The sequence below is a fragment of the Poecile atricapillus genome, chromosome 2 (assembly GCF_030490865.1).
Source record: "Poecile atricapillus isolate bPoeAtr1 chromosome 2, bPoeAtr1.hap1, whole genome shotgun sequence".
Lineage (NCBI taxonomy): Eukaryota > Metazoa > Chordata > Aves > Passeriformes > Paridae > Poecile > Poecile atricapillus.
The window spans coordinates 122,235,146-122,263,062 of NC_081250.1; the positions used below are offsets into that span (position 1 = coordinate 122,235,146).

Genomic DNA, 27,917 nt, shown 5'->3' on the forward strand with positions numbered 1-27,917 from the left:
AAATTAATAGAAGAATCCGGGGGAGAAATCAAATTAATTTCTGACCATCTTTAGCATGAAAAAGATAACATTCAAATCTTTATCTCAAAGCAATCAAAAGTTTATTGTTCATTAATAAAAGATTTCCGAGTTTAATCCACAATCTAACTTATTTTGTAAAAATCTGTTTTCTTGATTGCCTCAAGTAAAACAAACTAAGTTTTAAATATATGCAAAAGCCAGGTAGAAGCATCAGAACTCAAAGCAATCATCTTCCTACCTGACTTGTAGGACTGCAGTAACAAAATTCCTCAGGCTCAGAAACAAAACTAGGTATTTTGAGGGGGCAAAGATCTATATCTTTCTGGTACACAACTAAGTTTTAATGATAGGTATGAGAGTTATAACATTAGTCATAGCAAATGGAATTTTAAAAAACAACAGGTAAGTCAGGATCAGAATGAATCTAGAGCTCATATTGCCTGCAGTATCTGCTATTATATGAGAATTTTTTAAATAAAATTATTACTTGTTACCAAGAGGCGGATCAGAAAAAAAAAAATGTTCCCAAGCATGGTAGAGGAATACTCTAAAAGCACAGAGCCCAGGTGAATTTTGGTAGTAAGCTTGCATATTGTAGACAATTTACACACCAAATACACATCATGACATCTAGTGGCAGAGCTGCATTGTGAGTATCTAAGTGATAGCAAGATTTTATTCATACTAACAGAACACTAATATGACATTTACAACTTGTTTAAATATATGTTGGGAACTCAACCTTTGCTATGAGAGTTTTATACATACCCTGTATTCAGCAGTGGTATAATCCTCCCCTTCTCATTCCTCCATTGTTTTGTTTTCTGATTCTGAGATTCCTTACCCCTTAATTTAATTTAAGAACTGAGAACAGAAATATGCAGTGTAATACAATTTCTTTTGTAGTCTTCTGATATAATGTAGCAATGGATAATAATGCAAGTACTTTTCATTAGGCTACTACAAAGTTTTGCGTGAGTGAAGTTCATTCAGATGCTGAATCATGATGGTGCTGTCCATAGAAGTTTGTGGTGTTTTTTTCATTTATTTGTTCTTGGGTTTTTTCTTCATAATTTTATGTCATGTCATTTTTGTTTTACTTTCTATGTAGTTTGAAGAACAACCCAACAGTATAGCACATACTTAGCATCAGAGCACCCAGAGAAAAATGCATCCAGTGAATGTCAGCATCAGATTATGAGGCGAGTTTTGTGAACTTTTCTGCAACAGACAGATGTAATTCCAACAAGCCTCTAAAATCCCCAATCTCTGCTTTTATTTCAATACCTAACATTTTTATAACATTGCTATTACTAAATAGGCAAAGGCTTAGTTTAAACACATATCTTGAGATACATGTATCATCTCAGAGGTCTTGTACCTTGATATACATTTTGTGCTGCAAACAGAATGTAGCTGGAAGAAAACTGAATACAAAAGAGCAGATTTTATCACAAAACTTACTACATATATAAACATATTTTATAAAACAAAGGTTAGTATATTTGATAATAATTTTAAGTTCATACGTGTATTTTGCTTTTTTAACATTTCCTATATGCTAGTAGCTCTACATATACGAACAACTAAATTGCAAGTAAATTACTAGTCACTTCTTTAGATTTACTGCACCCTTACATTTGGGGGTGTTTCTCCTGCTACTGCTGAGATACAGGATAAAGGCTACTCAATGCCTCCAGTAAAAGCAGCTTAATACAACCTAAAAACTTCTCAGGTTTTGAAAACAAGATGCACAGTTTGTATGTACTCTTTCACTCTACTCCATTATTAAATAATAAGTGTCATGACTTGAGCAGCAATCAAGTTTCAGTATGCAAGTCATTAACAGGAGTGATTGATTCAGTATGCACTTTGAAAATAAATGCCTAAACGCCTGCATAAATACCTTAGTGGGTATTATTATTTATTCTTATTATTACTTACTCTATTTGGTCTGTACACATGAGTGCAGGACACTTGAAGATATTTTACTTTGTCATTTTTAACCTCAGATTCAGAAAAAAATCAGCACTTTCACACTGACTTGCAAAAAATCATAATACTCTAACTTTTACTAATATATTTTATTATAAGAATTGTAGTTTTTAAAAAAATCATCAAGAAATTAGTTCCCACCCCTCAATACACTTTGGTGTTACAAGCCAACCAAACCAAACATAAATGCCCAGTGATATATTTAAGAAGTAGGAGATTTGCAGAACTGATTGGAAAGGAGTTCTGAAGGTCTGCTCCACCACCTTCCTTATCTCCTCAAAGTAGGACCAACTTTGAAGCTGGATCTGACTTTCCAATTAGCAGGTTGCTTGGTTTCCTTTTGAGTATCTCCAAGACCGGATATTTTACAGCCTCTTCCAGAATTCTGTTTCAGAGTTTTATAAAGTTTTTTTGTAGCTGTACTATTTATTTATTAAAGAACTTGGATGATATTTGATACTGAAGTTGAAAGCATAATGAAGCTAATAGAGTGCTCATAAAATAACAATAAAAAGTGAATAATGCATTATTTACATTAGTCAGTCATTCAACTGAATAAAAGCCTCTAATAGCTTAGTACCACATGAATGGGTCACTTAATTTTTTTTTAATAATATTTTTCTAATCATTAAAAGCAAAACCCAGGAGTTTGGGATTATATTTGATTAAAACCCAGTATTATTAATGAACCTAAGTCTAGTCAGACCATTGCTCTTCCCAATGACAGGTGCAGAACTGTAACTATAAAAGTAGATTTTTAACTACAACATATGACAGACAAATGACTAAACCAATTTATCAGTAGGTAGTACACTGAATGAGAGGCATGAACAAACCAAGACAAAACAAACTGTAAGTAAATACTGTGAAGAGTTTTCTCAGATAATGGAAACCATTTACTTCTTATGCTCCAACAAGGTCTCACAAGCAATGAATTTTAACAAATCACACTAACACACTGTCTTTAATGACTCATGTCTAAAATGTGAGTTCCCTATCACTTCAAGAATCCAAATCAAGTGAACTAGAACTTGCACTTGTCAGCATATATTGAATTCCATCACTGTTGGTATAAGGACATTGAAAAACCTCTAGGTCCTCATCTCCTTTAACAAGTATCATTTTTTTAGAATACAAAGTGAACCCAACCAGAAAGATGAGCTGATTTTGCAATTACCAGCCTCCATCTAGGTCTCCTTTCATTAAAGATATCAACACTGTTTCTTTATTAGTTGACCAAAATTTAGATTACTTTGCAGGTAGCATTGTATTTCCCAGCAATCACTTGCTGCCATTGTGACACACGTGTGTACCACATACATCAGTACTGGGAACAGTAAAGGCATGTGTAAATAAATGCTTTACCCTTTGAATAATGCTAGTGAAACTTTAAAATTATACTGGTAAATTACTTCAAGTAAGTATTAGGAGTTGTACTGCACATTCAGAAAACTTCACTCATTGGCATAGTTCATGTATCCAAAACTGCATAAAATAGCCCCAAGTCCCTACTTTTAATTTGCACATTTAATTTGTAACAGCTATTTCCATAATTTTCCATTTTGACACAAATGTGGCTTTCAATACAGCCATCTTACCTTCTTACAACTACAGAAAATGTGATGTTGCATATTTATGCCTATCTAGTTAATATGTATAGTTACTGCATAAACTTTGTGTATGTATATGCACAGATACTTCATACAAGTTCATCACCCATTATGAACACTGGAATCTTATCAAATATCCTATGTGTTTTCCAGATTAAAAGAAACAAAAATCAACCCAAAACCCAACAAGATTTGGATTACTTCTTTAAAGCGCAGAGCATAAAATGGTAGAAGAAAACCAGGTTAATTCAGGTGAGCCAAGGATTCACACCTAATGAGTACAGCAATGAAGACAAAGGTAACTACAGTTTGATAAATCAGCAAGAATAATAACAGAACTAGCAAGCTGAAGATCATGGTTTATTGGTTTTCCATTACAAAGCACACAGACATTTATATATGGCCCATTTCTGCATTAGTAGGCATTTCTACCTGATGAGACTACACTGCCTTTGCTCAGGAGAGAAGTATGGGAAAGCCAAAGTGTAATTACAGGCTAAGGAAGCAATAGATTCTATAAGATTAAATTCCTGTTTACAAGCCTGGGGTTTTTGGGGGTTTTGCTTTACTGATAGCATTTCAACTACACAAAAGGCCTTCAAACAAGCCCAAACACGATGCTACTTCCACTGACAGTGTTGTATGAGAGGATCACACACATCTTGAAATGCTTTGCATTCTCGTTTAGTGCCTCTCAGTGCAGGCAAAGATTACAGCAACACTTGAAACATAACCAGTGACACCAGTAATGTGACCGGTTTGTACATCTGTGTCCATACCAGCCACACTTATTTGCAGTCATGCTTGTGAGAGAATGTACCTAATCATACCTACTGCCACCCTTACAAGTAGCAGACAAGATCCCAGAGAAATCAGGGATTAGGCCTTCTACATCTTGAAGTTAAGGCCAGTGTTGGACATGAAAATTAAGAGTTTTGTTTTTCTTTTATCAAATGTGTTATATATAAATCAGTAATACACTGGGTTCCATAGTGAACTTAATGTGTAGCAAGGAAACAGATAAAACTGTCCCAAGATTTGCAAATCAGTCTGTAAAGATGCAGTTCCCTGTAATTTGCTTATGCTTTATCTTAATATGGCTTTGAAAAATCAAAGCACTGTCAGACATGGGGATGTTTCCCTAACTTCTATGAAGGCATGGAAGCACTGTTCTTGTCTAAACTTTCAGAGATATTCAGAGATGTATAGATCTGCCATAGACCTTGCCTTTTAAAGCATTTTTATTTATTGTTCCAAGTAATAGATTCATCCTATTCTCTCATTAAATGAACACTGAACTTCTCAAATTATGTTGAGGTTTACTTTTGCTTAAATTGTCAAATTCAGCAACATTCAACCATCACAAAACTAGTGCTTTTGGTAAATTATTGGATGGCTGGGAAAGGTCAGGCTCAATGATGTGTTATGCAGCAACACTTAGCAAAAATATCCAATTAGGGAATTTGTATGAATTCTCAAAATATCCTAGGTCTCCTCTAACTCCCAGATTCCCATTGTCCTGGCATAGCTAGGACATAATGGCAAACTTTCGATTTAGGTGATGGTGCAGGATAAGGTGGGAGTTCTATCATTAATGGGAGAATGTTGCATGGACTGCTTATTTAAAAAAAAAAAAAAATTACAGAGTTAGAACTGCTGCTAATCTGTTTACTGTATTATACCTTCATATAGCAATAGAATTTAGTCCAGCTTTTTTTGTCAGTTTATGTACATGACAACATTTGTGCTTCATTACAGCCAATAATTTATAATTTTGTAATCAGACTCAAAAAAAAACTTTACTAAGAGGTAGGGTCCTAATTTTGGCAGGACTGCAAAATGATGTGAAGTCAAACAACTTTAACCAACTTCATCTAATATTGATGTGATTTGTCTCACTCAAATACATTGTTATACTATTTGTTTATTGCTGTCCTCTGAGAAAGTCACAGTGCTTGTTGCTCTAACATGCATAATATACAGTAAACTTCTTGCACAGTAAACCTCTTGGAAATGGGTATTTCGTAGGTGAAACTGAGGACTTCAATTACATTTAATGTAGGTGTAACATGCACGGATTCTGTATTTTCAGCTAATAAAATACCTGCTGCTTACTCAATTACACTCCACCTGTTTTGAAGCTGTTTTGTTACGGTCCTTAGAAGTAGCAGGAATCTTGTTGCTCTAAGAGCTGTCACTTAAAAAACTGGGCAAACAGAATGAAGCTTGTGTGCACTGACAAGAGGTAGTACTAACAGCAGATTGGAAGCATTGGTAATCCTCTAAAAATAAACATAATTTGAGTGACAATGCTGCCAGTTGCCCTTGCTTTTAGTGTTTCCATTCATGAGATTCTATACTTAGAAACATATGTAGGCAATGCTTTATTACCGTTCCCATTGACCACAATAAGCCCTTTATGTCGTGTACTGAGTCATGTTTGCAGTACTGGTAACTTCTGAACCTTTCTTTTTCTGGGGCTGGGAGACGGGGAACTCTTTTTTCTGTATGAATGCTGGGTACAGACAATTTCTCTTCTCTGCTCTTGCAGTTTGGCTTCATGCAAGTCTAATGTAGCTCTTGTTCCAAGAGAAAAATAATTTAAGAAATTACTGGTTTAATACAGGTCTAATTTGCTGTATAAATCCTTAAGTAATTTTTTTACTTCTATAAAATGGTAGAAATACATGTCCTTTTCAACTTGTTGCAGAATTGTTCCACTGTCCTGCAATAAAAGGTAGTCAGAAGTGTAATTTAATAGAGACAGATAGGAAGCAAATGAACTATGCAGAATGGGAAGCATCTTTTGGACTAGTATTTGTAGTCTTTGGACTACAATAAGTAGTCTTTGGACTAGTTATAAGTCTTTGGACTAGTTATGTCCTTTGATCTCTGTAACTGTATCAGGTAAATTTAATGTCATTACACAAATGTGTTTAGAAAAAAGAAAAACAAAATCAACAAAAAATACCTTAGACTAAAAACTTGAAATTTGAAAGGAGTATTTTGTAAGAATTTGTAAGTTTTAACTTCCAGACAAAAGCTAGCAAGTTCTTACTTCCTTTTATCCACGTTATTTTTAAAGCAGTATCTTTGCTATAAAAAAAAAACCATAAAGAATGAAAATGTAAATGCTGATGGAACCCTGCTCTTTTAAATGAAAAGCTGCAATTAATAAGGTATTTGATACTATATAAAGTAAGGTAAAACAGATAATGATTGATATACACCAAAATAAACTCAATTAATGCATGGCCTAAGCAAAATTAGTACCCACTTTTAGTATGTACCACACATTTAACTACTGTTGAGACCAAACACAATAAATAAATTCTATGGCAGAGAGAAACAGCATTCTGGTGCAAACCATGTAGGAGGATTCCTTTCCAGAGGCCAAATTCTGCCATAATACTTCGTAAATATAAGAAAGAAAGAATTAAGTGAATGCTTTACTCTGTGGCAAACTCTCAATAGTGACAGGACCTATTTCTCAAAATCAGGCACCAGTGCATTAAGAGCTGCCTTGAAATACACAAAAAACCATCTCACCACAAGACAGTATGGAATCACCTTATGTAGAAAACCACAAATTTTTCAATTAGATCTTTGGTTTACTCCAAAGAAAACCCTGAGACATTAAACTTGGTGTGCAGGGATGCTCCAGACTGAGTTGGCTGGCACAAGACAACTCTTAATATACTTACATACATATTATACATACATATTTATTCAGGTACATACTGAATAAAGAGTTCAGATGGATTTACATTTCAGAAATCATTCAGAAAGACCTAGGCCTTACTATATTGCATGCTACAGTTACTAAGGTAAGGAAACTTGCCTTCTGGATGGAATAACTTATACCAGTATCCAAATGGTAAGCCTTTATAATGTTCACTTTCAAAAAGTGTTGCAGAGAAATGAGTTTAGAAACCCTCAACATTACAAAGAAGCTGATGTGCAACATAAAGAAATAGATGATGTATTTAATTGAGTGTAACAACAATCCAGAGAAGCTTTTAGAGAAAAGTATTACAGGCTTTTCTATACAGCATTCCACAATAGTACCCAAGATACCAGGAAGACATAAGTAATGCCTAGGTATGATTTAGTCTATTCCTACAGACTAAAGAAAGGAAGCTAACAGAAGAAATTTTCAGAATTACAAAACACAAAGCAAACTATTGTATCCAGTCTATTTCCCACCTTCAATACTTGAAAATCTCTTGTCAGGCACAGTATGAAATCTATTTTGCTGTTTATTAGGGTTTCTGGTAAAACTATTGCAAAGACAAAAAGAAACCTATTACCTCAGTTTATGGAGAGGGTTACCCATTCTCTTTTCCTTAATACATCACATCTCAACAAACTGCTACTGGTTGTCATACAGGACCTTGATCCTTCAGTTCCATCATGACCACAGTTGCGCTGCATTGCATTTACCCTTTTGCAATTTTGAAGAACTTCGTAACATAAGATTTATAGATTGGTGCAATTACTGATGTCCTCTTAAAAACAAACAAAAATAAACCACAAAAACCACCACCAAAATAACAAACCCAAACCCAAAATCCCAAAAACATAGAAACCCAAAACACCATGACACTAGCCACTGATTTTTAGAGAATCTTCAGGATGCTATCAAACTTAAAACTTCAGGAACTGATTGTTCTCCCTTCCACCCTACTTTGTGAGCATAGCCTGTCTCCGTGTGGTATCCTCATTGTGTTGGTCAACAAAGTTTGAAGGAGCATTGAAAAATCATTCTCAATACAGGACTGTCTGGATTATTATTATTTAAGGAACACAAAGTCACCCGTTACTCCAGCATAATGCTTAAGATAGTAGTTACTGCTTGGGACAGATGAAAACATACAGATACCTAAGAAATTAAAAGAGTTATAGCCCAAAACCAAGCGTAATACACAAGATACCAGTGCAAGATGATGCCCCAATTTCTCCCCTCACCTCAAGCCCTGCAAATTTAAAACCTTATGCAAATCAAGACTTTGAGCTTGATATACTCGTCATCTGGAGATTGGATGACTTATCCTTATCAACCGTTTACGTAGTTTTGTATACATTCTATACTGCACCTTCCAGCCTTCTAATCTTCAATAAATTGTCTACACCAAGTAAATAAAATGTACTTTATTCTGTGCATGTGAAACATAGCTAACAATGTTTTCTGCAGACATATGGACAGTTTAGAGAATGAGAGACTCAAGAGCTATTCACACTTCATCACCAGTCAGAGTAACAGCTGTCACACACTCTTCACTGACCCAGAATAAATACATATCCATTCCTTGAACAAGACCTTCAGAGGAAGGGATGAGGTGGCAACCAGTGTGGCTCTGTCTTGAAAACCTCCTACAGTAGTGCAAGAGTCCTGCTTCTTCAAGTATACAATAGACAAATGAGACCTCTGAGACTGGGGACACAAGTGTTTTCTGTGTTAGCTGGCTGTAAACACATCTGGCTTTTTATCTAATCTCAAGAACATTTTATTTGTAACATTATTGCCTTCCTTCTGGAAAACAACTGGCAGTTTCTAAACAGTTCCACCACATCTGTAACTATATTTGATTAAGGTTTGACAACATTGATCTGATAAAAAGTTAACTAAAAATATCCTCACAGAACAATGATTACAGACTTGCTACATTAAAAAAAAAAAACCAACAAAAAAACCCCCAAAAAACCAAAACCAAACAAACAAGAAACCAACACAAAAAAACCCCAACAACAACACAAAAACCCAACCTGTTCCTGAGCACTAAAACTCAAGGCATCTAAATTAAGAGGTAACAGATCACCTGAAGGTTGGAACAACTTCAGATATTTTTACTGGAAAACAGAGTTAAAATAGATAGGAGCCCCCTGCTGTAGACTGTTATAGGAAGTCCAGACCTCCAGCTCTCAGGCTTCTCATAGCACATAGCTTCTGCGTAACACAAGGTTGCTAATATTTCACATTATGTAGAAAATTCTAAAGATACAAATAATGTTTTAGCTCCCACCTTCCTCTTGCTCTGAAACTATTGCTTATGCAGCAAGCTGATCTAATTTACTAATTGAGAAGAGAGATTTTCACTTTTTCTTAAGTCAAGTTTCCTACTGGTTTACCATGTTAAATCATCTCACTGCAGACTCAAGAAAGTTAGATGCAAGGTAGGAATGCAAATCATTAGACTGGAAAGGAAGGAATACAAATTCTTCTTCCTCTGGAACCATGCTTGATTTTATCTTTAAGGAATAAATGCCCTGGAGAACTGTATTAGCAGCATCCAGATAATATTGTAATCCCGGGAAGAAAGGGCCCAGAACGTTCATCTGAACAGATGTAACCCTCACCTGCTTGGCACAAAGCACTTCAAAGGGCTAGAAGAAAACAGATTCCCCAATTGCTGAAGGCCGGAGAAAAGTTTTAAGGTCTTATAATGAAGATTTTAAATAACAAAAAACAGGCCATCATGAGGGAAGAACTGTGGTCTTTGGTACAAGATTTCAGATTGTAACTTCTTTCTTTGAGGACATCATTATGGTTTTCCATTCTTCACTGGATTCCGATTCAGAAGAGTCTCTTGCAAGCTGCTCCTTCACCAGCAGAGGTCAAGAGAAAAATGTCACTTCAAAAGACAAAGTTACACTGCACATAGCATGTATGTAGAGGGAGTTAATAGAATCTAACCTAGTACTACTGACTCACACATTAAAGCTCCTGTGAAGTATTATGTTAGAGACTGGACACAGGCTTATAAATCCAATCTCTGGACTTATATACACTGCACAGTCAATTGATTTTGCATTTAATTTTTGGTTTTTAAATACAAAATAGTTATCTGAAAGAAATCTATACAGTTTTGCCTACATACTTCAGGACAGAAATTCCTTTGGAACTACAATGTTACTGGAATACTCTTACTTTGTAATTTAAAAAGAAAAAATCACTAAGTAGCTCCAGGGAGAATTTGCTACATTGAATCAGCTCATCAAAATTCCTTTAACACTATTTGAAAAAGTGCGCAAAATTCACAAAAAAAAGAAATGGAGAGTGAAATAAGAACAGATAATAAGCATTTTCAAATTTGTACTTCTGAATTATGTTTTATAGTAAAAGGGGGCTCATGATATTTCTACTCTTCCAATTTTATTAAGGTATTTTAAAGCCAGGAGGTTTGGAAATTTAGTATTAGTCCTAGAAACAACAGGCCAACAAGTTACCTGGCACACGAATCAAATCCAAAGTCTCTCTTCCCATGCTGCTGTGTAACTGCAGCTGAAGATGGACTATCACTAGGACAGCTTAATTCCCCTACTAAATTCAACACCCAACTATTCAGCACTGTGTATTAGAGGCAATCACTGAACTGGGTGATAGGGATTAATAGTAACTTGTTTTAAAAGAAAATGCATTCAAACCTATTCTTTAAGATGATCAGGATTTGTGAGCATGCAAACACAACATAATGCTCAAGTGCTCTACCAGAGGAGGCAAAAACTATACTGACTTCCTCCAAACCGTGAAACTCTACAGTTGCATTTTTTGCAAAACTTTTAATTAGGGTTTCTTGCCCTGTCTTTAAAAACATCTTTAATTAATGACCTGCAAACTTTATGATCTCCTTAAAGCATATCTTTAAATACAGTTCACATTTTAGGTTTTTATCTGACTTTCAAAAAAATAGTAGTAAATAAAAAAATCAAACATTTAGAAAAATCTTCACAATAGAAAATATATGGATTTTTAAAACTTAATTTTTCATAAAAATACGTGCTTTAGGTATGCAGTGTCTTGCCTTTTGTAAAGCAGAAGACATCTCTTGAAAAAAAAATCTGAAAGCAGTTATTGGTATGAGGCAGAGATTTGATTAAACAGTTCTGATACATGCTGACAAAATAATAGAAAGGCTCTTCCCACCACTTCTTTGTGCAGGCAAACAAGAATTCTGCACCTGAAACTTCTCATTAACTATTTTAAGTGCTTGTCAAATGGCAAAAAGAAAAAAACGACCTATTTGCTCATCTGTGAAAGTGAAAGCATTACATCTTAGCAATTTTTTTAAAAATTAACTATTTCTTTTAGCTGTTACAACTGATACCCTCTGGAGAACAAGGAAACACCTTGCTGTTATGCAAATTCCTCCTGTGATATGCATCACAACATTTCAGAATTAGTGGCAGCTTTGTCTTAAGAGTGGCTGATTGTAAGGAACTGTGCTTCTGCATTCCACCATGAAAAGGTCCACACGTATTTCCATTCAAGGGTAGTAATCTATTTTAAAACAAGAATTTATTGTGTTATAGTATAAAGACACTAAACACAAAACAAAGTGTTTAACAACATGAATATTGACACAAAATCAAAGCAAGATAGTTTCAAGCCAATTCTGTAACCATTCCATGTGAGAAATTCCAAGTGAAAGAAAGTTACATACACAGGGTCACCCTTGGGAAAGGATGGCACCACCTCCATCTGATTCAAGCCCTTTTTGAGGACATCATAACATTGTCAGAATAGTTGCATTATTTTGAGGGCTTCAGTGGTTTATAAGCTTTGTCTTGGCCCTCTCTATATAGTTGAACTTACCCACAGATCTACAAGAGAACCAATGAGGCATTTCTACTGTAAACTATAAGACCTGAGGTACATTCTTTACTAATCTACCTTGCATTTTCTTGATCTAAGTATATTATAGGGGGTGGGGTTTATTAAAGAGCAGCATAAATTTGGTTACTTAACTTCAGTATAGTCCATGTGATAGCACAGGTCAATAAAATGTATAATGCTTTGCACTACAACACCCATCTTCAATAAAATACATATGGTATGTAATAAAGCTTCTCTGAAACCATGTATTGTAGTTTTCCAAGTCACTGTATGAAAAGATAATTAAATCTGAGATGTAGTTAAGCCATTTCTTCAGACATTACCTGGTCACATTAAGGTCTTTTTCCTGTGGACTATTTTAATAGGATCCATTATGTGAACCATTCATACATTGATTTCTTAATTGTTTCCATTAACAGAGCAGTGAAAAAGACTATAGAGATTAAATATCAGATTACTGCTCTTTCATATGAACCATTTCCAAAAATAACCAGTGTGATGATCTCACAACAATAAAATTTCGCTAAACAAAAAGTTTAGAGCATAAGTATTTCTTTTGTTCAAAACAAATTTGGGTTTTTTTTTGGCTTTTAAAAGAGAATTAATTCTATGTTTCCAAGGCTCATTGTGAAAATATATACACATATCAAATTTATATCCAAAGCTAGATTTTACCATTGAGTTTTAAAGGCCAAGAGATGTTTTCAGTACAGTAGAAAAAAAAAAAAAAAGCAGTTCCTGAAGTATATTGTAGCCTCACTTCACTGCCAGTGTCTACAGTTCTGATGCTGTACAGAATACTTCTCTGAAGCAAATCCATCTATACTCTATCCACCCTGAGTTAAGCATCTATACCTTTTTTAAAGTGTTTTAAACAATAGGTAACAGAGAAGTATGTACAAGGCTATAAAACGTCAGCTATCATACAGCAGATTAAAAAAAAAAATCAGTCTTTTCAGCCAATTTTCTGTTTTTTATTGTAGTTATTCATTGTGAATTTGGTTTAGGGATTTTTTTTTTCTTTTGTTTGTTTTTACATCAAACTATTACTTGATTTAGACATTCATGCATTAATTGCTTGAACTTTTTTTTGAGTGCAACAATAAGGCAAGAGTAAAAAAAAATTGTAGAAATTTTGCATATGTGTAAAGGTATTTAGTTTACAAAAGTGCTTCCTAAAAAGACAACCTAATTGCAGTATCAAAATATTAAAGAGTGCTGAGAACAACTATCATTTCAATAAATGTTGCTCCACAGAAAAATGTCTGATTTTAGGCTTTTTCCTCCTTTTTTTGGTGAAGAAAAGCCTGGAAAAATTGGCATGGCTATGTGGGACAAGCAAGTTAAGAAAATATACTTTAGTCTAAACTTAAATAAGAAGGTCCACACTTTTTTGTGAAAACTTTAAGCCTCTGTCAAAAATGTATTTTTTTTTTATAATACAGGATTAAAAGACAAGATGATGCTTACAAGATAAAGAAATAATTTACATGAAAATATCTTCTGACAAAGCTTTTCAATCAAAATATTGTTTTGTAACATTCAAACATGACATACAACACAAAAGAAACAGTGAATGCAAACAAAAAATGTTATATGGATTGCTTTTGAACACATAAATAAATGAAATATTGGTGTAGGCAGTAGGGCTCATGCTGATGGCTAGCAGGAAATAACAGTGTGCAATCTACTTGGAAAAAGCTCTAAAGTACAAATTACAAGCCCAATTACGGACTGCAGCAAATTCAGTTATATCACTGCCATCCTCTATCTCCAAAATAAATTCTTGTTTAAATCACTCATACCCTAAATTACTCATACCTTTGCTTCAGAGATATGAATAACTATATACAAAAAGTAGTTTTATTTCACCATAGGGATAACATTGTACCTCTCTGCCAATGTCACTTGAAAAACCGCCCATGTCAAAACAATTTGACAGCAGATAAACAATTTAATAAATATGTAATGATCTTATTACTGTCCTTCAGCTAGTTTTGTGGTCACAGTGCATAGAATCCAAATATAAAAGAATGGGCTGGATTTAAGGTAACTGTCAATCCCTTGCTTATAATCCAAATATATCCAAAACTTTCATAAGCTCTGTCATGTGTCAATCTTTTTTGTGGCAGAAGCAAAACCTTTCCCTGGTACAATGTCCATTGCCGGCAATGGATGCACCAAAACCGCCAAGGAGCTCAGTGTTATTGCACAATATATGAAGACCTGGAATTCTTCCAAAAGCTTAAAATAAAAATAATGGAATTATTCTGACATTTCTGGACACCTGCATTAATACTGTATGACTAATAAAAGCATGTCAGTTGCATGGACTGAACCAGCGATCAACATGCGCCCAGAATGCACACTAGTAAAAATGCAGTCAAAGGAAGTAGTCTTCATTGCCTATAGGTCACTTCCAGTCAAAGGTTAAAGTTCAAAGACTGAATGATCAAAGTGCTCATTTTCTCAGTAGGACTATCTTCTGCTACGAGGATCACAAAATGGTGGCATCAACATGTGTCATCTTTAAAATAAAAGAAGAGCATTTATGGAAAACATATAAACATTCTAATTCCAAATTAGCAAGGTGCTATAGGCAGAAACAATTCCTAGCATAGACAGTAACATGCAGAGGATATACCCTGATTGAATTCTGTTGTTTTGTTCAATAACAACTTGGGGAGAAAAGAGATTATCAAAAATTAAACTTCCAAAATACACATACATCCCCCAAAGACATTAGTATTAGCAAACACCCCATTAAAATGACAGTCATTTCCATGCTTGATATTTAGAAAGCTACTTGCCAAGAAAATGAAAAATCAAATATGCTTAACATTTTGCACCCTTGAAGTAGAGCAGATCCACAACAGTTACCAAATTAAGACATCCTTTCATAAGGAATATATAGGGATAAGACCTGGCAGAGTGGGCTGCTTCTGATGCATTCTCAACCCTTTATACATTTATATGTGTATGTGTGTGTGCATATATATATATATATATATATATGTGTGTGTGTGTGTTTGTATTAATTTATTTAGCACGACTCAACACAAAACAATAGGTGACAGATTTATGCAAAAAGAACAGGTTACTACTATAATCCTAAAATCCTAAACATGAAAATAAATTACATACACTAAATTTTAGATAGTGTGATTAGACAGAACCTACTATAAAAATGCATGTTCTATGCCTATCATTTCTGCATTATGCTCCACATTAATGCTCTCCCTTATAAACATTCTCCTTCACACATCAACCTGCAGTATATTTGCACCTGCTAGCAGTAAATATTGAGTTGTTAACAGAAAGCAAACTTACTGTCTGCTTATTTTTAAAGGACTTGTAACCTCCCACACCTAAAAAATGTAGCCTCATAAACATTATGCATTCTCATCAGAAAATATTATATCAAAGCTATTACTTGTTAAATAACTATTTTAATTTTTTACTATACATGTAAAAAATATGGACAAGGATGCAAAAGAGAGAGAGAAGGGGTATTTCAATAGTGTACTAAAATTTTAGGCCAAATATCAGAGAAAACACTTTCTACTTAAGAAAAAACCAAAACCAGACCAACCTCCAAACCTAAAAGCAGCAAGGAAGCACTGATTGAAAACAAACACCATTGCCTTTCCCTTCCTCACCCCACCCCACAAAAAAAAAAAAAAAATCTACTTTCTGAGAACAAAAAAGGAAGTCAACAGCTTTATGAAACCTATTTCAGTCTGGATGCCCAAATAAACAGTATCTGGAGGATCCTCCCCTGTCTTTAACACAACACAAGCAACTCTCAGATTGAAATTCAGCAGGAAAGTCAATATACAGTTGAAACACACACACTGGGTAGGGCAGACAGCCTAGAAATATTTTCAGTTATCATAGATCAGGAGCTTCAAAACAGGGCTTGTAAGGACATAATTTTGTAGCAAACAAAGCTTTGTTTGTGGAATAAGCTGCTGTGTTTGGACAGGGATGATATGACAGATTAAAATCTCTGTACTATATTGAATGCAGACACATATTTACGTGTCAGAATGTCTCTAAAGTGCCACTTTATGACTCTGATCATCTGGGTTTGCTTTACATCAGCTCTCAGCCATGGACTATTTTGCTTCCAGGTAAATAAATTCCAGGTACATGCTGGAAAAAAAATATTTTCCTTCAAACGCATGTATTAATACATATGACAGACTTCTTCCTATCTCTTCAAAACAGAGCTCCAATGTCACATTAAAGCTAGACCAGTCCAGTGGGCAGCTGACAGCAGAAGTGGCAGAACCACTCCACACTTCTTTCCACAGGTTGTTGTATTAGCACTGGCATTTAATTTCTCACAGCAGTTACCCGTGGACAGCTGGTTTTCTTTCCTGGGTAGGAATGCTTTTTCTTCCCTCACTTATCCAGGCAAATGTGGTTCAACCACAAGATTAGATATATGACACACTTCAGTTGAAACATAAGCAGAAAATAAACATAAGAGAAGCATCTTTTCACACTTCCCATTTTACTGTAACATACCATTTCTTTAAACCTGTTTAGAAAACACTGACAATTTAAAGATTATGCCTGGGCAGTCTTGTTCTGTGTCCACATAGGAGAAACAAAATTAACTGAGAAAAGAAGCAAATGACACATGCACAAAACTGGAAGGGAAAACACTCTAATCATTTATGAATTTTTTGTCTAGTGGACATCAGGAATATTTTATTTTTCATGTAAGAATTTAAGGTGGTGGGGAGCCCAATGAATTTTTAATCAAGACAGTGTGAGTTATTTAAATGAACTGACTTTCTCTTGCCTCAGGTTGGTTTTTAGGTTGCTTTGAATTTGAGGAGGGGTAAGATTTTCTGACTTTGAGAAAAAAAAAACTGCGTAGTTACTTCCTAGTAACTAAAATACCCATTCAATGAACTGGAAGCCATGGTTTAGAGCCATAATAACCCAGCAACTGTCAGAGTCAGTAACTCAGATTTCTTTTCATACTAAGTTCCTGTTTTGCTTTTTTAACACAAATTGAATTTCATGATGAAGAAATAAAAGTAATATCTGCAAACTGTTCTCCTTTTACAGATTTCTATTCTAAATCAAAATAAGACTAGTACAAATTAAAAGTAGATAAAACATTTTAATCACAAGATAACGCCAATAAATGGAATTTTACCTGTTTCTCCTTAAAAATAATTAGCAAGTGAAATAGAAAGTTAACAAAAACTCTCTCAAAACTGCCATTTAAGAGAAACCAAAACTAGAAATTGAGAAGAACCAAACACATTACAAGAGCATGAAAACAGAGAGAGAAAATAAAGTACTGAATACTCTGGTGAGGATGAAAAATCTATCGTTGTGTGCAAGATGATTATTATTCTTGGAGTCAACTTTAAAAACAACCACAGAATGCCCCAAAGTTTCTTAGATATACCTTAATCTCATGACATACAGCACTTCTCTTACTGTGCCTGAAGCCACCTTGTTTTGAAGTTACTATTACTGTATCATGAGAAACAGAGTTTCATTCTGTTACATTACCATATGTCAAAACCCCACGGGTCTCATCAAGTATTATGAAACTATCAAGTTTTTCTTGTTGGGCCATCCATGGGTTTTTAAGAATCTTAAGAATTTTAAGGGTGAAGACTTTGGAATTTGCCTCTCCAGTCATGAACTCTCATTGCCTCAAAATACTTGCTATAGTTTCACTTCAGGAACAGAATATATCTGGAGCGAGGAGGCCATGAAAAACAAAGGATGTCTTACTGTGGAACCTTCAGCAAGAGGCCATGGTGGAATCAACTGTTCTGCACTACACTATCATACATTATTACCTGCCCTGACATATCCCTTCCCAAAGAACCTGTGCTTCCAATAACTACTGTTTGTACATAATTTTCCTAGGGAAAGCAAGGAAAGCATTGCTAACAAGAAAGGAGAGAAACAAAGCATGTGGCCCATCTCTATCCCCCTCTTCTCTCTTTCCTCACCAATGGAGTGGATAAGACAAGCACATACAGCCAACAGCAGCTCTGGGTGGAAGATGACAAATGCTGAGGCAGAAGAAAGAAACCACACAGTATAAAGCAAGACACAGAACACATATAAAGAAAAGAAAAAAGTGCAAAAGCAAAGCAAACCCCAAACCAAAACCAAACAATAAAAAAAATCCCCAACACAACACTTAGCACTGCAGACACTAGCAGTATTAATTTTTTTTTCTTCTTTATGCTGTCCATGGAGAATCTTATTACTATATTACTGAGTATTAGTTTTTAGGAGTCTTTAAAGTCAGTCAACTGTCCCATACTGGAAATTCTGATTAAGAGTGGAAATCTATCAAAACACATAGCTATTTACAAATATATAGTTATCTTTTCAACAACACAGAAGTTTATGAAGTATTATTAACAATAACCAAAACATGGTTTAGAGCAAAACCTAGTTTCATGATGGACTTTCCCCAATCCCGAACTGTAAACTTGTCATGTATTGATACACTTTACAAGAACTTTCATTCAAAGTCAATCATACAATTTAAAACATGTTTAAATTTCCACCAGGAATTATTCAAATGTGATATAGGAAAAGAAAAAAATCAAAGCAGAGTATCACATAAACAGGATTTAAATAACTTTTTGAATTGAAAAAAATAGTTTAATGCTTTGAACACATTTATCCTACTTTCCTGCAATTTAATTACCTTCACCCTGAAAAGAAGTTACAAATATCTGGTCCTAGTCTGATACTTACCGTGATACCACCATTTTGTTTTCTTTGGATTCTTGTTACATGTTCTTACATAAAATGAGTTATCTGGAGGTCGCCTCTGCAACAGAAGAAAAGACCTACAAATAATCAAACAATCCTCATATTGTAATACATGAGCTATTTAATAAGCTTAAGAAAGATTACCATGTGAATGCAGTGAAAATGAGGTAACAGACCTTTCTGGTCAAGAAATTTACCTTAAAGATCCAGGTAACAAATTCTTACTTGAGATACTCCAAAGAAAAAAAAATAGTAAAATATATCAAACAGCTTCACGATAAATAGGGGGAGAAAAAAAATGAAAAAAAGAAAAAGAAACCAAAACACAATAAACAAACAAAAGAAACTAAATCACAAGAAACAGCTGTTGTTCAAAAAACCTCCCAAAATTAAATTCCTTTGCAGTTTGGAATCTAATTCTGATGCATTTCATCAAATTCCCATTCAAAGGCTCAGCTTAGAGTGGATGGAAAAAATGAACTTATGTATTGGTATCTGATCATTATTACATATTCTTTATTTTTCTTCATAAGTGTCATCATTTACAAAACTCATATCTAGAATACAATAGAAAGCCATTTTGGGGTGGTTTTTTGACTACATATATGACTAGGACTAATTGGGATGCAAAATAAATAGGCATGTTTGAATAGCACATATGGACAAGCTCTGACCACATCTAACTTCCACAGACAGCCCTCTGCGAAAGAAATGGTCAAAAGTGAAAGGGCAATCTCTTTACAAAAAGGTCTAAGGTATTAGTGCCAAAAAAGCAGCTTAGCACCATTTACTTTCCTGAAATGAAAATTATCAAGTTCACTGAAATAGTACAGATGCAAAGTTAGAAGCATCTGCACTAAAGTCATTTCACTAGCCATTCCGCACTGTCTTTAGAGGAAGGATAATTTTACAAAGAATCGTCCTAAAGCATGACTGAACTTCACAGTTAGTACAACTGGAAGGGTTCCATCCACTACTCTTCCAGTAATGATATATAAGCAGGTTACCATGAAAACAGTGGCAAAGTACTTACTGCACTGTTTATTTTGCAGTTCTAGCTTAGTATTTTCTCAGTAGTAGAAATGTAGATACAGTAGTTTTGCCTATTTTAGAATTTGAGAAATGAAAATTTTACTTCGTAAAGTAGAAAATTACTAACTTTTACTTATTCTACTTCAACAGTGCTAAAAAAGCCCATACCTTTTCTTTGCAGCTGGAAAGCATGCTAATAATGCTAAGACAAACAGATTGCACTGAGAGGGCTGGAGACCAGTCTTCCGTTAGAATGGATAAACAGATATGACCATTGCTATAAACATGAGGATGAACAGGGATATTGTCTCCAGTAAACATGACCTAAAAAAAAAAAGAACAAAAATAACTAATTTATAGTCCCCGTTTTAAAGAAAACTGTATTGGTTTGGGGAAAACAATATAATCTTATTTAAGAAGCAGGTCTGCCATTTTCACTTAAACTAAATAATATACTTTACCATGTTGGGTTACTTTAATTTTGGAAACTATTAAGTGAAACGTGAAATAATCAATGGATGCCTAAATAGCTAGTGAAAATGGAGTCAAATAAATGGTTAAATATAGAGTATTTTCTATTAAAATTTATACAGCATAGAAAAATGCAAAGGTAACGATGTAAAGACAGTGCAAAATCTTGCAGCCTCAGTCTTCCATGTCCTAAGGAATACACCTGTCTAGCCAAAACACTGGATTTTAATGATTTTATAAGCCACAATGTTATACACCAAGAAGCGCAACAAGATTAAAAAATGAGTATTTCTATAAGCCTGGATGTAACAGAAATAAAATTCTAGACAACTCATCCAGGTTCCAGAATGAAGAATAAAATTAAAATTCATCAATCTTATTAACTATAAACAAAGGACTTGTGAAACCAAAGTATGTTACCAAATAGGAAATACTTTTAAAACATTACCTCAAATAATAAAGTCTTTATTTGTCATGGCGTATATGGAAGAAAAGTGTTTAGAACCTGAATCCCTCCCTATTAAAAGATACTATCAGAGTCAAAAAAAGGCTAGAAAAGCAATTTTGACAACTACTGCTCTTACGTCAAGTTTTTGTCAGGACCAATGGAAAGAGAGTAAAACTGAAACCTTCATATCAGTATTATATTCCTGAACTCCTTTTCCAACTCCTTTTATACAATAAAAAAAATCATAAATCTCTACCACTCGTAACTATAATATTCAGTAGTTTCTTAAGTGTTTCTTCAGCTATATAAGTATGCATAGAAATATGTACACATGTAGACAACACACCCACCTCCTCACTGATGACAAGAAGCAACACCATCATATAGGAAACAGAAATTAGAGAGCTTAATTTATCTGCAAAATGGCAGACAGGTTTCTAAGGTGTAAGAGAAACCGGATGCAGAATGATCTTTCATAGGTCTTTAAACTGGCATTTCTTAAGCATTAAAGGGCTTACCTTCATAATCCTGCAATGTATTTCACTTGTAACTAATATCCTACTTTTACATGACAACCTGAACTAGGCAGACTGGGTGAGTAAAAAGCATGCACTCTATGACAGACAACATACATTTAAAGGCAGAAAACATCCAAGTGATTAAAGCAGCACAAGTGAAAACTGTCAATTCAAAGTAACTAGATTTGCAGGAGAGGTAATTAAGACCAAGAAGTCTGTAGTGCAGAATGACCCTGCTGCATAGCAATGTTTGAAAAACTGAAATTACAGCCATCTAAAACAATCCAGTATCCAGTACTTAAATTTAATTGTTTTCTGTGATAAAATTCAGTGTAGATGTATGGATCTAATTTGCTACTTAACAATAAACTGCACAGAGCCACACACACAGGCTGGGTAATGAAGACAAACAACCTGGAACCAAATTAAATTGGCTACTCTCTTGTGGATCACCTATAAGTAGTACCTTGCAAACCTGATGAGGTGCAGAAGTTCAGGTGGCCAGTTTGTTCTGTAAAAGACTAAAAGTCAGCATTCTAGTGTTTATCATGGTACCTAAAAATATATTCATTTTTATGGCTTAAGTGTCTCTCACAGCTCCATGCTCCAGTTTTAACATCAAGAGAAGTTGCAGAGATAATTTCTAAAACTCTGAGCTGAAACAGACAGGACAAGAACTACAGCACTCCTGCTTTTCTCCTTCCTTTTTCAGAAAAACAGAGGTGACAGCTGACCACTACTCTTATGAGCTATATTTCGAAATGTTTCCCGCAGGTAATGGAGGAATGTCCATACACACCACATTCTGCAGTCTCTAAATTCAGCTGTCCCTTCAGCTCTCTAGGCTGCCTTGAAAGCAACACAATATCACATACTTCAGTTATAACACTATCTTGCAGGTCTCTCAAGCACCTCATGTATCTGTAAGAATCCCTATCAGAAGCAAGTGTTTCTTCAGCTGTATTAACAAGGGCAGCAGAGAAGATGCAAGAGTCTTAAAAATCAACCAGAGAAAAATATGTTGGAAGTAAGAAGGGATGAAGCAGCAGTTTATTGTTTACTTTGCTCCTGCATCACAGTAAAGGGGATCTTCCTACTTTACCCTGTATTTCATGACACAAATATCAACATCAAAGGAGCCTCCAGTTTACACTACTTTCATCTGTCCAAGCAGACATCAGAGCCCTATACTTCACTGCAGAATCATTTGTAAAGAAAAGGCATCTGCACAATGTGTTTAACACAAATTAAAGTAAGTGAAGCTGACATTAGGCTATGTGGATATTACAACACTCAGCACACGTCATACAGCTGTAACCTGAAGGTAGCAGTAAGACAGGAAGAAGGCATCAGTTACCTGAGGCGAATCAAAAGGATACCGACTACTAAACTTAAATAAAAGCTGAAATTTTTCCCCTTCATAGAGTGTTCCTGGAGCACCTTCCATGTCTACAATCCACCTAAGGAATATGGGAAAAAGCTGTTAGCATTGTGTACTGAAAAATTAATACTGAGAACTTAAAAGGTTTGGAAGGAAACAAACTAGTACACATTCTCTTTTGTGTTGTTCTACCTTTCTGTCAAGGAAAATATCAATACAGTCTATTAAAATCTGTAACCAAGGGGAAAGGGCAAAAATCATCTTGTACTTGCATCTGTGAAAAACTCAGAAATTAAATAGCATCTTGCAGGTAATGGAATCAAAACTGGAAAAGTTTAGTAGTGTAAAAATTAAAAGGTCCTAGCAAATCAAAACAAAACCAAATAAAAGGGTAGTTTGAATCTGTAACTAAGATAACACCTCAACATACCAGTATTCTTTTTCCTCTGCTTCTGCTCCTTCCACCATAATAACATTAAAGTAACTGACAGGTGGAGTTGCTGGGGAAGAGGGTGGTGGTGTTGCATGTGGGGGTTTTATTTGGTTTGGGTTTGCATTGTGGGTTTTTTTAATGCAGCTAAAAGCAGATGCTTTGCATATTGTTCAACACATACAGCAACATTCTGCTATCTAACTTCTATGATTTTAGAGTTCTACTGTTGACCACTTAACACTATCCTTTGCAGCATCACTTCCCCATTTTTGGTTTTTCACCTTTGATGGAGTTTTGCAGATCTAAGTAACACGATAAGGTAAAGAGACTACAGAAATACTCAGATATGGTTTACATCGACTCAAGGAAGGCAGATGAGATTTTGCAGAACAGCAGTGTACTCAGAAAAGTCAGCATCTCCAGCTGGCAGCTCTGATGATCCTATTTTCAACCTTTCCATCCTCCTATATACTCTTCCTCTGTATTTAAGTCATGCATATTTTTTTATTTTCCCCTTTATCACTCTTTGGGGATTTTTTTGCTGGATGTATTGTTATTGCTGTGTTTTGGTTTTTGGCTTGAGAAATCTGCGTATTTAATAAACTGCTAGCTCTCACACCCTTAAAGAGGAATGCATCTTCAACAGTAGCACAGTGACGGCTGTACAGTGAAGGCTGATGAAGTACATTTCATATTTTAACTTTGTGAAGATGCTTTCGATTTAATCTATTTGCACTCCAGATCACTTTTCTTCTTATGCCTTCTGCTTTTACAGTTATAAACAGAGTACACCAATACTCTTAAATTTATTGGTTCTTGTGATTCAGAGCTTCCATTTTCAAGTTTTTAAAATAGTTTACTAAGGAGAAGATAATTTTGCCTGGATATTGCTCCTTTTATGGTCAAGGAATCAGTAGAACCCATATTTCCTGTGTGCTTTACAGTTTAGCCTTCTCCAACTTCTAATCTTTGTATATTTAAAATAAAAGATTGTTCAATGTTTTAAATGACCCAGTTACATTAACTGATCCAATTATTTTATTCAACATCTTTAAAACACAAGCAAGTATTGCTACACAAATTTTTAATGCAACCAATTCAAACTGTAACTTGATTAATGAACTCAAAACAGGCTACCTGATACCAAAAAATCCTCAAAGAGAAAAAAGAAAAAAATCGTTTTACTTGTGACAGGAAGCTTCTAAAACAGCAACAGTTTTAAAATCTAGCATGACAGTAAATAGGAAGTTTTTATGTGCAAGGTATTGAAAGGTATAAAAGGCAGAAAGGTATATACAGGCAGAAATTATAATGAGGTAGTACTCTGGAAACAGAGATAGCCTTTTCCATCTGCTCTAAACTTTGATTTAATAGTTTTTTGTTGAAATAAGTGAATACCACTTGCAATATTAGACTAATTATTGCAGAAAACTAAAAACTGCTTTTTTAATTTTAGTCATGTTCATCTGCATGAAGTATCACAAAGGCCAGCATTATGTAAAAGGCAGTGAGTGTTTAACTCACTATATATGTCTCAGAAGACTCATGTAACATGGTCTGAGTGCCACCACCCAAAATGAAGATGAGAAAACATCAGAATTCAGCTCTATGTTTTAAGCTGCTCCATCAATACCCTAGTCCAGAACATACAGTCTGAGATCATATTCTCATCCATGTTTACATGTGACAAATTTTTAACATTTCTCTATAATGAAACTAAGAAAGTTATGAGAAAAAAATACCAACACAGTCTGAATCTTTTGAATTTCTGTCAATTAAAAAATAGATTAATACCAAGAACAACCTCTGTCCATTTCAACAGACAAAGAATATTTTACCATGTTTCTCTTCCCATTTCATGAATCACTGAGAAAACCAAGGCAGGGAAAAAAGTGCAAACAAGTGTATGCAGACAACTTTGCTTTTTAGCAAGTTTTCTCCACTTGCATTAGAGAAAGAAGGTGATGAAAATTAAAAGCCATGACATATTCTATTCAAATATTACAGAACTCTAAAGCAGCTACTCCATTATTTCAATAAATCTAGAAAAGTTTTGGAGGTAAGTAGCTATGAAAGGTAATTAAATTAAATTATTTTATTCTAAAAAATGCAGAAGCTTTTACCAATTGACAGCTTGTTAGACAGTAAAATACCTAATAAAAATTTAGTAAATTTACTACCCTGTTCCTGAAAGTGTCCAACACATTACTCCAATATGCTTATTAAGGAGAACAGTATTTCATTGCCTAGACTAAAAGCAAAATTCACAATGTTACTTGGAGTAAATGGTGGAAGTGTGAAGAGAACTTCTCATTACTTAGTCTTTTCATCATGATAGCATAAATAAAACAGTATATATACTTACTGTGTAATTGAATTTTGTACACTCTTTTCATCTAGAGTCATTCCCGGAGGTGGATCATTTTGAAATGCCAATAGTTCTTTTTGTAATCGTTTCTATAAAGAAATTGCATAGAATATTTGAAATACTAAATGAAGTTTAACAATAAACATACACATTTAAGCACATTTCATCAATTTTTGAGAGGTAAAAGGAGTTTTACTTGACAATTTAAAAACAAAGTGAAATTGAAAGGTGAGAAAAAAGGATGACTCCACTCCTAGAAATTTAACTGAACGGACACAGGCAAAATAAGTTACAAGCTTTAAACTTATTTTTTGGGTAAAATGCAAAGGCACTTATGTTTGCAATACTGCAAAGCAAAGATTATTAGGTTGTTATGTTACAAATTACATGGAGGTACAACTGAATTTGTTGTATTACAAAAATATCTATAAGAGCTCTACCCCTAGCAGTGAACATTTCATATTTACACAGCATCATTAGATTTATAATTAAATCTACAAGATTTTAACAGCACAACTTCCTCCTCTAAGTAATCTAAGACACTTCCATTTGGCATCTGTGCAAGCCTTTGCCTTGTTCTAAGTCATCCCAGAGGACAAAACAGAAAACTAAAACAAGACTATTTGGACTGCACAACACAAACCAAAAGCTTTACACTAACTGCATCTTAGAACCTACAGAGTCACAGCACTTGAGTAAAGCGTTATGGCAGTAACTCAGGTAATTCTTGTCTATTTTGACAGAGATAAATCGGTCACTGCAACCAGCTGTTTCTATAACAACTACCAGAACAGTTTCTTACAATCTACTGGGCAAGGGAAATGCAGCCTCTGTGAAATGCTGTCATTGGCACTGCTCTCAGGGTCAATTTTCTCCATATAAACAGTTATACAATACGTTTTGTCATTTCCAAGCCATCTACGTGACAAAAAGTTCAGGGCTTTCTCATTTCTACTGTCCTTTTTCCTGCCAACAATTTTAAGGTTATTATCTACAAGTTCACTTCAACCACACTATTAGTTGAAATGATCATATATTCCAAAGGAATAAAAATATACAGTCTGGGGATTTAGTACCTCATTTCCATTCAATATCCGATTTTTTTAAAACACAGTTTTACCATACTCTTGTAGCTGTTTTCCACTAATTAGTAGAACTCAGAAAAATTCCCATGGGAAAGTGAAGCGTTGATTTGTCAACACAGAAATGATTCAGTATCCCATCAAATATATTTAAAGTCAGACTACAATAACCACACAACTCATAAAAATTTGCCCTTATACATTTAAAATTTACATTCTGAAAATACTGGAGTAACTTTCTGTCTCTGTCAAGCAGCCCTGAAAACTTCCTTGGGCGTCTATATTGAAAGCTCCTACCTGGCACTGAGGTATCATATAAACAGACTGAAAACCCAATGCTAGCGTTTTCATAAACTGTATTCATTGCTCACACACTGAAAAACAAGTTAGAATCCTAGCGTTTACCTTTTTCTTTCTGCCTAGATTAGGAAAACATTAACAGTGCTTCCAACACCATTATTATGAATTAAAATGCGAAGGAGCAAAGTTACAAAACCATTTTATAAATCCTTAATTTGAATAGCAGAGATGTTTTGAAATCAATTCTCTTTCTGGCACTTGAGCAGACCACCATCAAAAAAAACTCAAAGGCAGTCAACCTGTACACTTTGTCAAATAGAGTATTTTACAGTATTTTACTACAAATATTAAAAAAGTTCAGGGATGAGAACCTTTTATGGCAATGGTAATTCAAACTCCCCTAAAGAGGAGATTTGGAAACATTGGTTGCAAAATAGCAAAGAACATATGTATATAAGAACAGCAAATAATTCAGTAGATCCATTTACTTACACATGTAGACCAACTATACAACTTTGTCCTTATAAAAAGGAGCCTAAAACACATATCAGAATTTAATTAAAATCAGAAACATGAGAGAAAATTTTGTCTGTTCTGTAGCCTAAAGAAAATTCAAATTACCAACATTTAAAATATTATCTAATTTCAAGTTTGCACCTTTGGCCCTTTATCCAGCAACCATATTTTCAGTCTAACACAGACTCAGTCACGATTTTATCCATCTCACTAGTGCAAAAATATCCTCTGTTTCATGGGTTTTTTTGGTTCTCACATACTATGTTTATGGTCATCGCTAAACAAAAAATCCAGTAGCAAAAAGAAAAAAATAATTAAAATGTATACTTGAACAACAGAGTAAGACTGAAGTGC

At 34.5% G+C, this 27,917-nt stretch overlaps 1 protein-coding gene across 5 annotated transcripts in view; it reads right to left on the bottom strand.

Annotated features, from left to right (window-relative positions):
- Positions 1 to 11,883: 11,883 nt before the first annotated feature.
- UBE2W (ubiquitin conjugating enzyme E2 W) overlaps positions 11,884 to 27,917 on the bottom strand; it is a 32,068-nt gene continuing 16,034 nt past the window's right edge. For 3 of the 5 annotated variants that reach the window (XM_058832105.1, XM_058832106.1, XM_058832107.1), the window contains exons 2-6: positions 25,663 to 25,754; positions 22,841 to 22,943; positions 20,215 to 20,370; positions 18,997 to 19,072; positions 14,774 to 18,296 (exon numbers count right to left, since the gene is read on the bottom strand). In XM_058832105.1, the coding sequence (XP_058688088.1) occupies positions 18,064 to 18,296; positions 18,997 to 19,072; positions 20,215 to 20,370; positions 22,841 to 22,943; positions 25,663 to 25,754 (660 nt within the window). In that variant the 3' untranslated portion in view covers positions 14,774 to 18,063. The other 2 variants (XR_009276894.1, XM_058832108.1) reach the window with 2 other exon arrangements.